Source organism: Lemur catta, chromosome 15, assembly GCF_020740605.2.
Source record: "Lemur catta isolate mLemCat1 chromosome 15, mLemCat1.pri, whole genome shotgun sequence".
NCBI classification, from domain to species: domain Eukaryota; kingdom Metazoa; phylum Chordata; class Mammalia; order Primates; family Lemuridae; genus Lemur; species Lemur catta.
In genome coordinates this window covers 57,371,240-57,384,895 of record NC_059142.1, presented here as the reverse complement: position 1 = coordinate 57,384,895, position 13,656 = coordinate 57,371,240, and the positions used below count along the sequence as shown (strand labels likewise).

The following is a 13,656-nucleotide window of genomic DNA, read 5'->3' as shown; positions in this document are numbered from 1 at the left end:
TCCGCCCCCGCTCCGCCTGACTCCGCCCCCGCTCCGCCCCCGCGCCTGACTCCGCCCCCGCTCCGCCTGACTCCGCCCCCCGCTCCGCCCCCGTCCCGCTCCGGCCCCCGCCTGACTCCGCCCCCGTCCCACTCCACTCCGCCCCGCCCCCGCCTGACTCCGCCCCCGTCCCGCTCCGCCCCCCGCTCCGCCTGACTCCGCCCCCGCCCCACTCCACTCCGCTCCCCGCTCCGCCCCCCGCCCCGCCCCCCGCGCCTGACCCCGCCCTGCGCTCCTCCCCAGGTGGTCGCGTTCTGCGACGTGGACCAGAACAAGATCGCGAAGGGCTTCTACTGCTACGAGGACTCTCAGGTGTGTGGGGGGCGTCACCACCGCGGGGTCGCCGCCTGCCCCGGGCCGAGCGGGACTGCCCAGAAGAGCCTCCCCCGCGGCAGATGCGGCCTCGGGCTCCTCGGGGCCCGGAGCCCGTCCCGGGGACCCCCGCGTGCCCCCCGCGTGCCCCCGGCGAGGTCGGCCCGCCCGCGTGTCCTGCGGGCGGCTGGCGCAGCCAGGCGGGGGGTGGAGACCTGGGCGCCGCGAACAGACCTGGACAGACGGGGACACAGACCCGGACGGCCCGGACAGCACCCGTCTCTTCTTGTCCCCCAGGAACGGCCCAAGCCCCGGGTGCCCGTCCTGCACTTCCGAGCAGCGCGGCCGCCCTTCGTCATCTGCGTGAAGCTGGTGAGTGTCCCGGCCGTGGGGGGCGCGTCTCGGGCTCTGCCCGTCCTGCGTGGTGACGCGGGGCCCTGACGCGGCCTGGTCACGTGATCAAGGGCTTGGGGACTCGCGGCCACAGCCACCCACACCCTGCTCAAGGCCAGCTCTCGTCGCACAGCCGCTACCTAACCCCAACCCTAACCCAGGCGGGCACCGGTCTGTCCTTCCCTTAAACGGGTAAAACCAGCGCTCACCGGAAACTCGCAAAGCGGGGGTGGGTCCCCTCTGGGGGACCTTGGTCAGTGGCCGGATGTGTAGAAACCGCAGCAAAGGTAAGGACGACCACTAGGGCCGAGGGCCACCCCGGCCTGCGCAGCCGCTGCCCCCCGGGGTGGAGGGAGGGGAACGCCGTGCTGGAAGCTGGGGATGCCGACGCTGCCGTGGCGTCTACACAGCGTGTCGGTGAAACCCCGGCAGCGGCTTCCAGGTTATTTCCAGCCTTCTCTGCCATCACGGTGCATTATGAGCAAATCCACTGTCTCCAAGGGTCAGACCCGTTCCTGCCACCCCCGCGGGCCTGGGTCGGGGGTCAGGACATCGGCGTCCTGCTTGGGGCTGATGTGCTCGCAGAGGACCAAGCCCATGTGGTTCTGGTTGTTAGGGGTTCTGATCCATTCGGGACACTGGCCCATAGCCACCTAAGTGTGTGTCAAATATTTCCTCCCAGTTGGCTTTTGTGGTTCTGCTCAGAATTTATTTTTGGTGCGGTGGCATTTGTCGACATTGGTGTCCTGTGCAGGAAGTTCTTCCCCGTGGTGGGGGAGGCACGGGCTCTTACACGGAATCACACGTATACGAACGTGAAGTGCCTCACGTGTGAGCCCGCAGCACACCGGGAAGTGACCTGCGTGTTGGGGCAGTGAAGGCCACTTCCTCCGTCCCTGCCCTGCCCTGGGTCTCCGCCCACCTGGTGTGGCCTCCTGGGCCTCAGTCCTCGCCATGGTGAGGTTGGGCTGTCGAGGCCACGGCGGGGCTGGGCTGGGGGCGGGGCTGCCTGCGCACATCCCCACAGGTCTCAGCTCACCTGTTCCTGGGCACTATGGCGGGTTGGTGCCCTGCACGTGGCATGTCTCTGAAAGCCACGCCTGCTTGCTGCTGGCCATGGGACTGGAACTGACTTCGTGTTGGTCTGACCGGCAGCTGACACCTGTCCCCAGGTGCGTTCTCCTCGCCTCAGAAACGCCATCGTCTCTCTTCCCTCCTCCCCGCCTTGGGGGCTGGTCTTGTCCTAACCGCCCTTCAGGGCGGGGGCTGCCTGTGCCTGGGTGGGCTTGTTTCTAAAGACCCTCCCCTTTCCAGTGGTGGTGAGTTCTTGCTTTTTATAAAGGCCTTTTAGCAAGAGAAGGAACCACCCTTTCATTCCTGGTTTTAGAGTTCCTTTTTGAAACCTTTTTGTAATGGAAAATTGGAAACACCTACAAAGTAAGCGGAAAACCACCCCTGAGCCCAGACCAGCAATGCCCAGCGCTGGCCACAGAGGGCCGGGGTCTGGGACCGTCCTGCGTCCTGCTCCCGGGGTCTGGGTGGCGGCTGTGGCCAGCCCTGCCCTGCAGCGTGCGGATGGCGTGTGCTGGACCCTCGGCTGTGCCACCCGGGTCGCGGGTGGACACACACGGGTGGACACAGGGTGCTGCTTCCGGCAGCTTCCAACCTGTGAGGCTGGACTCAAATCCAGCCAGGGCTCGGCTTGGATTCCCGCCCCACAGAAGCAGTGAGAGATCAGTGTGTGTTAAGGCTGCTTAGTTTGTGGTAATTTGTTGTATGGCAAAAGGTAACTAACTAATACAGGTCGAAGCTGGCAAACAGTCAAAAATAGAACAAAATCTCAGGGCACAAGTTTTTTGGCAATTACGAGCATCAGGTTGCGTTTCGCTGTATGACACTTTGCAGATATTGCTATTTTTTTTTATTGGAGGTTTTTGTCAACCCTGCATCAAACAAGTCTGTTGGCACCATTTTTCCAACAGCGTACCTTACTTCATGTCTGTGTCACATTTTGGTAATTAATCATTGCAATATTTCAGAATTTCTCGTTATTATTACTGTATCTGTAACGGTGATCTGTGGTCAGTGAACGTTGATGTTACTGTTGTAATTGTGTGGGGGCACCGTGAACCCTACCACGTAGATGGCGAACGTGACGTCCTGTGTCCGCCTGGGCCACCACCAGCCGTTCCCCGTCCCTCCCCCTCTCCCTGGGCCGCCCTGCGCCCTGAGACATGACAGTGTCGAAATCGGGCCAGTCAGCAACTCTGCAGTGGCCTCTAAGTGTGTAAGGGAAAGGAAGTCACACAGCTCTCCCTTTGCATCAGAGCCGGAGGTGACACGCTCAGTGAGGAAGGCGTGTCGAAGGCCAGCACAGGCTGGAAGCTGGGCCTCTGGAGCCGGTTAGCCAAATTGCAAATGCAAAAGAGAAACTTCTAGAAGGAAATCAGAAGTGCTGCTCCAGTGAACACGGGGTGGTGAGAAAGTGAAACAGCCTTGTTGCTGATACGGAGACAGTCTGGGCCGGCGTGTCCGCGGGAGCCGGCTGCGGACCCTGGGGTGAGGGGTGGGCCTCAGGGCCACCCACCTGCCCTCGCCTTCAGGCACCTCCCGACACCTGCTGCAGGGACGGGAGCCAGCGGAGCCCCGGGGTCAGACGGGGTCAGCGTGGCTCTAAGACGCAGGTTCTGGGGTGCCCTGGTAGAGCCCGTTTTGTCCCAGGTCCCTCTGGTGGGGTGTTCACTGCCTTCTGCCACGAGGGCCCAGGCCAGGGGGCGCCTCAGAGGACCCCCCCCCCAGCTGGTGACAACAGGACTTGGGGAGAAAGCGACCCGGCTGTGGCCTCTCCAGCCCCTCCCACCTTTTTATTCTCTTCGTGGAATATGCATCTAGTTTTAATGGCAGCGAAGTTCACCGACCACGTGAGAGGTGGACACGGGCTCCCCCAGCCCCGTGAGCACGGGGAGGCCCCACTGAGCCAGGCCTGTCGTCCCCCACAGGACCTCACAGGGGGCGCGTTCGAGGACAACCTGAGGTCGCTGCGCCTGCAGGAGGGCCGGGACTTCCTGCTCTTCAGCTGACAGACCCGGCAGCCGCCCAGGTGGGTCTTCAACGATCCTTTTTATTACGCTTCGTTTTCTTTTTTGCTGTGTTTGGCCCATGTTGAGAAACCTTCCATAAATCCTGCTCTTATAGTTATCCTTTGTGTCTACTCTTCAGGGTTAGTCTAACTTCTCACGCTTAGTGCATTAATTTCAGCCTTTCTTAACCACGTAAGGGCTTTTGAAGTCCTGAGTATACATGGTAAGTACTTCAGGCAAAATCCATCTGTTGTGGTTAGTAGCATTTTATTAACTTTCATGACATTTTATAATTTCTTTTTAAACCATTTTTTTAAACAGTAACCTTACTTGGAGGTAAAAATCATGTTTTTTAAAACAAGAGTTTGAAAATGCTTGTGTTCACCCCCACACACACTTAGGTTCTACATTCTGTACACGTCCTTTAGGTCAAGCTTGTCTTTTTCAACTATACCTCACTAATTTCACACTTGGATATATCATTTTCAATAAAAAACACACTATGGTGGTGGATCGATCCATTTCTTCTTAAATATTCGGAGACTGTTACTAGGTACAGACAAGTACAGGAAAGTCCTGTCATCGCCCTGTCAAATTGAACCTTTGATCATGTAGGAATCTCTACCTCTAACGTCACTGTTTGCCTTAACTCTGTTTTTAAAAATACTAATACAGGCATCTCCTATACTAATGACCTTGGGCCGGCTTTCTTGACTTTATGCGTTTGTTTTAGGTAAATGCACACAGCTATGTTTTTATCTAGTTTATATCTAGTTTAATCTTTTTGTCTTTCAACTAGAGAATTGTTATATAGCAGAGAATTTAATCCATTATACATTTATTGTGTTAATATTTCTAATATTTGTTGCATCTTGTCCTTTTTTTCATTGTTCTTGCATTTTTAGTAGTTTTTACTTACTCTTGATCCATTTTTCTCCACTGCTAGTGAAGTTATCGTCCCCATGCAGGAACACCTCCCGTGGTGACCCCAGTGCCTCCGCGTGCGTCCTTAGCCAGGCTGGGAAGCTGTCTCATTTGTCCTCTAGTCCAGAACACACGGACGTGGGACGCTTCTCAGCTTTTTCCTCACACCCGAGAGTACCCACCCGCGATCATCGTCCTTCTGCCTCTGGACTCTAGAGCAGTGGCTCTCAGTTTGCCCCCAGGAGACACTTGTTGTCACCATGGGGCTGGGGGACGGCTGCTGGCAGCTGGGAGGTGCTGGACACGCTGCAGTGCATAGGGTGACCCTCACAAGGAAGTGGTTTGGCCCCAAATACTATCGCACGTTAGAAAGGCTTATTTTTATTTGAATGACTTCATTTTGTTCTTTGAGTGACATTCATACTGAGCAAACTTACAAGCACCTAGTAACACAGCGTGAAGTTTGACGAGACTAAAAAGAGAAACTGAGAATCCGCACCATACTCAGTGCGGCCGGGAGTCCGGGCACGTTGACGGTTGTTCCTCTGGGCATCACGGAGATCTCGCTCCAGCGGTTCTGCAGCTTCATGTGACGTGTCGGAGTGTGAGCTCCTGTCACCCTGTTTGGGAGTGTCGCTGATCAGCACGCATGGGACATCTGTGTCCACGTCCAAGGTGAAGCTCAGTCATGGTTCTCACCTAGGACGTTGTCAGGGCCACAAGAACGAGGCCAGAGCGTTCTATCCAGCACACTGCCCTTTGTGGGACGTGTGACAATGTGTCCACAAGGGCTGGAGTCCTAGCGGGGGCCGCACGGCGCCACACACCAGCCTGTGACGGACGGAGGGGGCGTCACACCAGGTTTCCCGTGTTGCCAGTGGCGTCCGGCTCCTCCTCCCTCGGGAACAGGGCAGCAGCCCCAGGCAGGCGAGGCCTCCGCTCCCTGGACCAGCTTCAGGGGTTGGTCGGCTGCAGAAGAGACGGGACAAGGTCAGACTGGCCCCGTCGCCCCACCCGGCTCGCGGTCCGCGGCAAGGGCTGAGCCTGCGTCTGCACCGTCGCCCCAGCGACCCACAGGTGCCCGTGGCTGATGTGACTCAGCCCCAAAAGGGCACCACCACGCGCTGATGCCGCGTCTGGGCAGGGGGAGGGGAGGTGCACGATGCGGTTCTAACTCCATTCATGCATCTTTGAAATATCGCCTAATAAAAATGTAAAAAGCACATTTAATTCAGAAGCTGGCGTTGAGTTCAGCTTTTACACCCAAGGAACCAGGAGTGACCACGTCACGGTGCTCACGGTGTCCTCACCCCTTGCGGTGTCACTTGGGGCCGACAGTGTCACTGCCCCCTGTGAGAGCGCAGCGGACGCCAGCGCAGCACCCAGAGGAAAGAAAGGAGGAAAAGACAAGTCTCCTCAGTGATGCTAACTCAGGCCCAAGTGCCCAAAGCAAACGCAGCGCGAGTCAGAGAGGAGGGAACTCAGAGGGGCCGCAGGGCAGAGGCAGCCGAGGATGTGAGCTGGCCCCGGGCGGGTCCCCATGGGGCTGAAGGGACATGAAATGACCCAAATGAAGATGAGACAGGAGAAAAGCAACATCGCACAGGAGGGTCAAGCAGAAAACGGATGACGCAGGCCGGTGTCAGTAGTTACACATTGAAGACCCACTCAGATGTGAGAACAGGTTGGAGAGAAAATAACAAACGCCCGGAGTCCAGTGCGGCCCCGTCAGTGTCAGGCTTCAAGGCACGACGCATCGTCACCAGTGGTGGCCACGATGCTGCCAGGAACAGGCACACGAGCACCTGGTCGGTCACACTGTGAAGGTGACAAAGCCGAGAAGCCGCCTCTCGGCAGCCGGCAAAGCAAGACCACAGCATAGCCGGGCGGCCCCAAGGGGCCTGCGCGGTGTGATCGGAAACAGCCTGCGGGACACAGCGCCGGCGTCAGTGCGACAGGTGGGGAGCTGGGCCCCCGCCCCCCAGACAAGGAAGAGCCGCACACGTCACTTTTCCTGCGAAGGGAGGGCGGGTGCACCACAGCCCCGACACCTGCAGGCACAGCTGGCAGCACTTGGGACAAACTGCTGGAGGCTGAGAAGCTCTGGGGCCCCCAAAACCCTCCGGACTCTGAGGGGGCAGCTGGGCCTTCTCCTCCCCAGCCCGCCCCCTCGCAGGACTCGGCAGCCTGACGTTGGCTGCGGCGAACGCCGAATAGCTCCAGCCAGAAAACACGTCCTCGCGCCCTGCCCGGCCCCTCCATCCTTTCCCACCCAGATGCCACGAAGGCGGAGGAGGTGCCGAGAACAAGCAGAATCCAGAGGGACCACACAGGCACAGCACTGGGCCGGGCGCAGGGGTGGCACTGGAATGACAGAAGGGGCTTTAGAACAACTGATGGATGAGAGAAGAACAGGACAGCGCCAGGAAAGGCCACGCCAGACACGAGCATGAAGATGACAAGGGGACAGGAACTTCCCAAACTAAACAGCAAAGAGAAACAGGAATGAAAGAAAACCGAGGATGCGAGAACCGTGGGCCGGCTGCAGACGGCGTCCGTCTCCGCTGCGGGAACCGAGGGCTCGGCCTCGCTGGTGCGGGCGGGGAGCTGACTGCGCAAGTTCACAGACACTAAGGGCCCGGCCCTCAGGCCCATCTTGAAGAAGGTAAAACGGGAGGACGCAGCCAGGTGCCACACCTGTCTCTGCCCGACAGACGCTGCTGCTCGCGGACGGACCACGGCCAGTCACACGTGTTCCCTCCTCAGGTACAAAAATGCATCCCAGGGGGACCATGAACATCAGCGTAAAAGGTAAAGGTTTCAGAAAAACCTGGAGACTCAACCTTGAAGTACGCAAAGGTACCTTAAACAGGAACCATAAAACCAAATAAAAAGGAAAGTAGTTCAAATGTCTTAAATCTAAAGGGCAAAAGTCCTCCTGGACTAGATGTTTGCAGTGTGTAAAACGCACGGCGAACCCTGGCGGACGGACAGACAGATACGCCTGAACAGGCACTGAGCCGACACCGTGGTCACGTGGAACGTGCTGACCCTCGTCTGTGACGCCCGCCCTGCCGGTCCCGGACCCCCAGGGCCCCAGAAGCCTGTGTTGCTGCCTGGACGCACTGAGCTGGGCATGTTTCCCTTTTGTAATGCAGCTGTTTTTAAAAGAGGATTAAGTTATGGGGGCCCCCCCCAATGCCCTAATTCTCCCCCTCAACACTGAGAAAGGGGCGGCAGTGTGACTGAGGGACCCGGAACATTCTAGATGACAGGGCAAGGGGCAGCACGGGTGCCTCACGTCCCTGAGTGCTGTGGCGGCGACGCGGGGTTACCTTGGGCACCAGCTGGGGCCGGGGCACACCCAGGAGGTCACACAGGCGGTTCCGCTGCGCCCTCACCCCTGGGAGCTTCGCGTCCCTGCGGACAGGAGGAAACCGTGAGCGACACTAACCACAACAGTCTCAGTAGCCACCCCCGTCTCGTGTGCAGAAATCCCACAGCACCTTCCATCAGCTGGAAATCACAGAAAGGCACCTCCCGCCCCAGAAATGGACACCCGGCAAACCCGAACCCGGGCAGGAGGCAGAACAGACGTGTTCACATGAGCGGCTTCTCTGCAAGGCCTGACCCTGCCGCGGCACCTGCCAGAGGACGGGTCCCCACAAACCAGGGCAGAGGCGGCCGGCCGGGCACAGCTCGGCAGGAACACGCAAAAGGACGCGGCCACAGGATGTTTAAAGTTTTATTTGAACTGAGTATTTGTTACTCTCGGTAAAAATAAAAACCTAGCAATGCTGTGAAGAGATACTGGGTGTGTTTTTCTTTTGTCATACAGTTCTAAGGATTTTTTTTAAGGAGGATTAAGTTATGGGGGGACCCCCACGCCCTAACTCCCCCCAACACCCAGAGGGGCGGCAGCGCCTGGGAGTCGGGACACACCCTGTCCCTGCCTGGCCTGCCCCCCCCGGGTGTGTGACATGAACCTGTGCTCCCAGGACACCAGGACTGAGGCTGCCAGGCTGGGACTTTCTTCCCTCCGGTGGGTTTTAGGGGACAGGTGGACATGGGGACGGGAAGCCGGGCTGGGTGGCCTCACTCACCACGCTGTGTTGCTGAGCACGGCCAGGACCTCCTCCAAGGCGTCGGCATCCACGACGTCGCTGTAGGTCAGCACCATCTCGTACGCCCGGCTGGCCGTGCTCTTCCGGATCTGGGACAGGGACACAGCATCAGCGGGAGGGAGACAGCACCGCCCCACCCCACAGAGACTCCAGGACCCTGCTGGGGGAGGGAGCTGATCTCGCACCCTGAGCTGAACCTCCTGCCCCGCAGCTCGGGGCTGGGCCTTCTGACAGCCAGGGGGCGACGGCTGCTGCTCCCCTAAATCCTGCCCCATCGGAGAAGCAGTTTCAGTCTCCCCTGCCCTGGTGCTGACACTTCATGGAGTGGGTGGTCTCAGAACCCCCAGGCCCACCCAGAGTTCCTGAGCCACAGGACAGGCCCAGGAACCTGCCCTGCTGACGGCGAGACGCTAGGAGGAGTCTGTCCCCTACTCTGAGAACCACAGCTTACGTGAAAATCACTTTCACTTTCTAGGAACATGTGTCACCTTTAGGTCATTTAAAGAGATTTTCTTCGGCCAGAGAAAAAGAACCCCTAGCAATCTAAACCTGTGGGGGTCGCAGTGGGGGACGCTGCAGTGTGGGCTGAGCCCCTGCAGCCTGGGACCTCCCAGGAGCCAGAGCCTGAGCCCCCGGACACGCAGCCACAAGTTCACATTCATCCCAGTAAAATCAAAGGCCCAGCTCTGCCTCCGTGTGTAAACCTGACCTGAAATCCTACCAACGTGACATTGCTTCAAGGCCACCTGGGCAGGCTCACAGGGGGAGGGGGCTCACAGGGGGGAAGGGGGGCTCGGGGGGGGGCTCACCAGGGGAAGGGGGCTCACCAGGGGGAGAGGGCTCATGGGGGGGGAGGGGGCTCACCAGGGGGAAGGGGTGGCAGAGCAGCAGACACAGCTGCAGAAGCGCCTGCCGCCTCACAGCGCCGCAGAACTGCACCGTCCCGCAGAACCTGTGGAGACAGCCGCCCAGGCCACGTGAGCCACGTCCCGGCCCTCCATCCGAGACTTCAGGGGGGTCTGGAGCTGAGGGGCCCCCGTGGGGGACTCGGGCATCGGCAGAGCCAGGCGGTGTCCGGCACACGCTGGCCCAGTGTCCGCTGCAGGTCGAGGGACTGGAACTCAGGCCCCTCTGCAGGGCATGTCCGGAGAGTCGGGTCTGTGGCACGAGACTCACCTCCCTGCACACGCCGGCTCATGCACACACTGGCTCCTGGGCGAGGGGCTTCCAGGCCCCCGCCCACCCTGGGAAGGTGGCGGGGCGGGGCGGGGCTCCCCCGCGCTGGCAGGAACGGACCCCACCAGGAACACGGAACACTCACACTGCGCTGTCCGCGCCAGGAACACGGAACACTCACACTGCGCTGTCCCTGCCAGGAACACGGAACACTCACACTGCGCTGTCCCCGCCAGGAACACGGAATACTCACACTACGCTGTCCCCGCCAGGAACACGGAACACTCACACTACGCTGTCCCCGCCAGGAACACGGAACACTCACACTGCGCTGTCCCCACCAGGAACACGGAACACTCACACTGCGATGCCCGACTGGAGCTTGTGGATGTCTTTCGACCGCTTGATTTCCTCCTTGCAAAGCGCAAGCAGCTTCACGCAGAAGGGGTGGCTGGAAGGAGAACACACCGGCTAGCGGTGAGCTTCACGGGGACCCACAGGCCACACGTGACGCACGCCGTGGCATCTGGTGACAGCTGCAGCCACCAGGTGACCGGCAGGCCAGTCCCCTCGGGCAGCCCGGCCAGATTACGGCAACGGCCCTGCCCCTGTGAGCACAGCTGGGAGGAGATGCCTTGTCTCGTGGACCCGCACCCACAGGTTCTGCCACACACAGACGGGCTGACCCCTGGCGCAGTCACAGCCTGGTCACGTGGGCCTAAGTGACTGACCCCAACGGAAGAACACTTGGCCCAAGTGCCGTGTGACGCCAAGGGGCACAGGCCCCAGCCAGCTCCTCCTGGGTCAAAGGAGTGGCCAGTGTCCCACCAGTGTCTGTCCCCCCACACCCTGGTGACCCCGGTGCTGTCTCGGGATCGGTCGGTGACAGCAGCTTCCAGACTGCAAGTCCCAGGAAAACTCTGTGCCTGGGGGGGCGGGGGGGGGGCAGTAGGAGCCCCAGGCCCTGCCCTGTTGGTGCCACCGTCCCGACCCCACCCAAGTGCTCACTGTCCCTGCAAGGTGTCCGCCTGCGTCTGGTCCCCAGCCCCATCCCCAGGCTCCGTGCAGTCTGTCCCCAGGTCACTGAAACACTTGTTGGGGACCAAGTGACCATCATGGGCTGAGGCCCACGTCACTCTGTCCTGCGGGCCTTGCTGCTTCCTTGTCCCCCCCCGGGGGGGGGGCCAATTCCCTGGCCACCTCGTCCACACCCTGGTGACGTCCGAGCTTCACGCCCCACCCACTCTCTGAGGACTGTCGACCGAGCACCAGCGCCGTGGATGCCCCGCCTCTGGGTGGGCTCGAGCGAGGGTCTCCAGCTGGACTCGCAGAGGCCCCTGGGCCACGTCTCCATCTGGCTGTCTCAGAGCAGCCAGCAGCCAGCCTGGGCCCCCGTCCTCGTGCCCTCCACGGCCATCGCCAGCAGACCCGCTGGCACACGCCCACGTGCCCAAGCCCAGCGGCTGTCCCCCACGTCTGCCTGGGTGGGCCAACAGCGGCTGCAGCTGAGCCTGGCGCACGGCAGGCGTCTCCTAGGGTTCCGACCTCTGGGCTGGGTGACTTTCTCTTTAAGCCGTGAGCTACTTGGGCTCCACCAGAAACGCGGAGAACAAGCAAAGCCTTACTCCTCCTCCGCGGCGAGGGCCTCGAAGCAGCCGTTGGCGAGCATCTGGTCCAGCGTCCTCAGCAGCGGCAGGGACACCCTGGGGAGGAGCGAGAGACGATGCCCACGGCCCGGGGGACGGAAGCGTCACTCCCACCGGAGCCGGCTCTGCCAGCACCCAACCACCCCCGGCACCACGCTGCTGAGCTGTCACCCATTCTACGGTTTACATGGAAACGCCCCGGATCAGGAAAAGACAAACGACTGTGGGAAGAACGAACAAAGCTGGAGGCCGACACCACTTAGTTTCAAGCATCACGGCAAAGCCGCTGAGATAGAGCAGTGTGGTCTGGTGGAAAGGTAAATAAATACGCCAGGAGTCCAAAATAAAGCTATGTAGCTGATTTTCCTTTTTTTTTTTTTTTTTTTTTTGTGACAGTCTTGCTCTGTCCCCAGCCTGGGGTGCAATGACACCATCACAGCTCCCTGCAGCCTCCAACTCCCGGGCTCCGGCGACCCTCCCGCCTCAGCCTCCCGAGCAGCTGGGACCACAGGCGCCACCACCACGCCCAGCTGATTTTTTTTAATAAAGGTACAAAAGCAACACAGTGCAGACAAGAGGGTCTTTCCAGCAAATGGTGCTGAACGGACCTGCAGGTGCCAGAGGTGTGTGGCCATCCCCACGCTGTGCCTGCCAAGGCCAAACTCAGTGGACTTTAGGTCTAAACATTAAACCTAAAACTATGAAGCTTCTAGGAAAACAAAGTCTCCGTGACCTTGTACAGGGAGAGCTTTCCAGAGCTCCTCCCAGTGTGAACACTCGCCCCGTGCCAGGAACCGTCGGGAAGGCAAATGCCACGGGCAGGGAAAGCGTCCGACAGCCGTGTTCAGCACAGAGAAACATCAAACTCAACACAAGGGAAACAGCCCCGTTAACATGCAGCCCCCGGGCAGGACGGTGTCACCAGGGGACGTGAAGGTGGCGAGTGAGCCCAGGAGACGACGCTCCGCACCCTCAGCCCCGGGGAAACGTGGACCGAAACCACGAGGAGCCCCCGGCAGCGCCAGGACGGCTGACACAGGAAGGACCTGCCACACCACGCAGGACGAGCAGTGGCCAAAGCTCCCGGACGCCCTCGGTGCCAAGGAGAAACTCGCCACCCCTGGAACACGGCCTGGCAGTTTCTAGAAAAGTTGAACCCACCACGTGGCCCAGCCACTGGACCCCCCTGGTTTGCCCAATAGAAAAGGGATAGGTAAGTCCCCACTGCCATCGACATGACTTGCAGGAGACGACACCTGTCCAGCAAAGCCGGTTTCACCGCAGCTGCCGACGCTCCCGCAGCAGGCAGGACATCCACACATCATGGAGGGCCCAGCGGAGGCACAGGGGCCGGGCTCAGTGACCCAGGCCAGCCGCATGCGTCAGGCATGTGCCTGCCTCGCTGTGCCCGTGCTCCTCGCCTGCACACGGGTGTGGAGCTGCCCCACGTCTGCCTTCAGATCCCGGTGGAAAAGGTGGGACCCGCCAACCGGGAGAGCCGCCACCAGGGTCCCAGGTGCCCTGCGCCTGCCCGCCAGGCCCAGCCGCTCACCTGTCGTTCAGCAGGTTGTCCTCAAAGACCTGCAAGAGGGTCCCGCCGAAGCTCTCCAGGGCCCGGGGGTCCCCCTGAATCCCCTTCATGAAGGCGAACAGGCTCTGCGTGGAGTGCCTGACCTGCGGGGCAGGGGCGCGTCAGGGAGGCAGCCACACACCCCTCGCCGCCCCTGGCTGGCTGCCCCCACTCAGCTCTGACGTCTGCCACGGAGCTGGGACGACTCTGAACTCCGACACGTGGGACCTCACACATGTCCCCTGGGGACAGCATAGCCTCAGCTCTTACATAGCATCAGGAACCCTCCCCAGACACGGGGAGCCGCGCCCGGCATCCTGCAGGCTGAGGTGGGTCTAGAACCCAAAGGAGCCCGGGCAGCCGTGTGCGGGGTCAGACACGGGTCCCAGAGG

The 13,656-nt window shown here is 60.4% G+C and overlaps 2 protein-coding genes across 25 annotated transcripts in view; one reads left to right on the top strand and one right to left on the bottom strand.

Moving 5' to 3' along the window:
• B3GNTL1 (UDP-GlcNAc:betaGal beta-1,3-N-acetylglucosaminyltransferase like 1) overlaps positions 1-8,556 on the top strand; it is a 62,810-nt gene extending 54,254 nt beyond the window's left edge. For 9 of the 22 annotated variants that reach the window (XR_006728888.1, XR_006728887.1, XR_006728881.1 and 6 more), the window contains 4 exons: positions 283-351; positions 649-723; positions 816-1,916; positions 3,744-3,827. Coding sequence is in view for 9 of the 22 variants with exons in the window: in XM_045525803.1 (XP_045381759.1) it covers positions 283-351; positions 649-723; positions 3,744-3,844; positions 4,793-4,810 (263 nt within the window). In the remaining 13 variants the exon portion in view is untranslated. Of the gene's footprint in view, positions 1-282; positions 352-648; positions 724-815; positions 1,917-3,743; positions 3,845-4,770 lie in introns of those variants that run through there. The other 13 variants (XR_006728889.1, XR_006728883.1, XR_006728882.1 and 10 more) reach the window with 8 other exon arrangements.
• The window catches only part of TBCD (tubulin folding cofactor D), a 119,968-nt gene continuing 111,425 nt past the window's right edge, over positions 5,114-13,656 (bottom strand). For 2 of the 3 annotated variants that reach the window (XM_045525798.1, XM_045525799.1), the window contains 6 exons: positions 13,247-13,368; positions 11,674-11,751; positions 10,410-10,499; positions 9,737-9,824; positions 8,852-8,961; positions 7,888-8,168 (listed from right to left, as the gene is read on the bottom strand). In XM_045525798.1, coding sequence (XP_045381754.1) covers positions 7,952-8,168; positions 8,852-8,961; positions 9,737-9,824; positions 10,410-10,499; positions 11,674-11,751; positions 13,247-13,368 — 705 coding nt within the window. In that variant the 3' untranslated portion in view covers positions 7,888-7,951. Of the gene's footprint in view, positions 5,718-7,887; positions 8,169-8,851; positions 8,962-9,736; positions 9,825-10,409; positions 10,500-11,673; positions 11,752-13,246; positions 13,369-13,656 lie in introns of those variants that run through there. The other variant, XM_045525800.1, reaches the window with a different exon arrangement.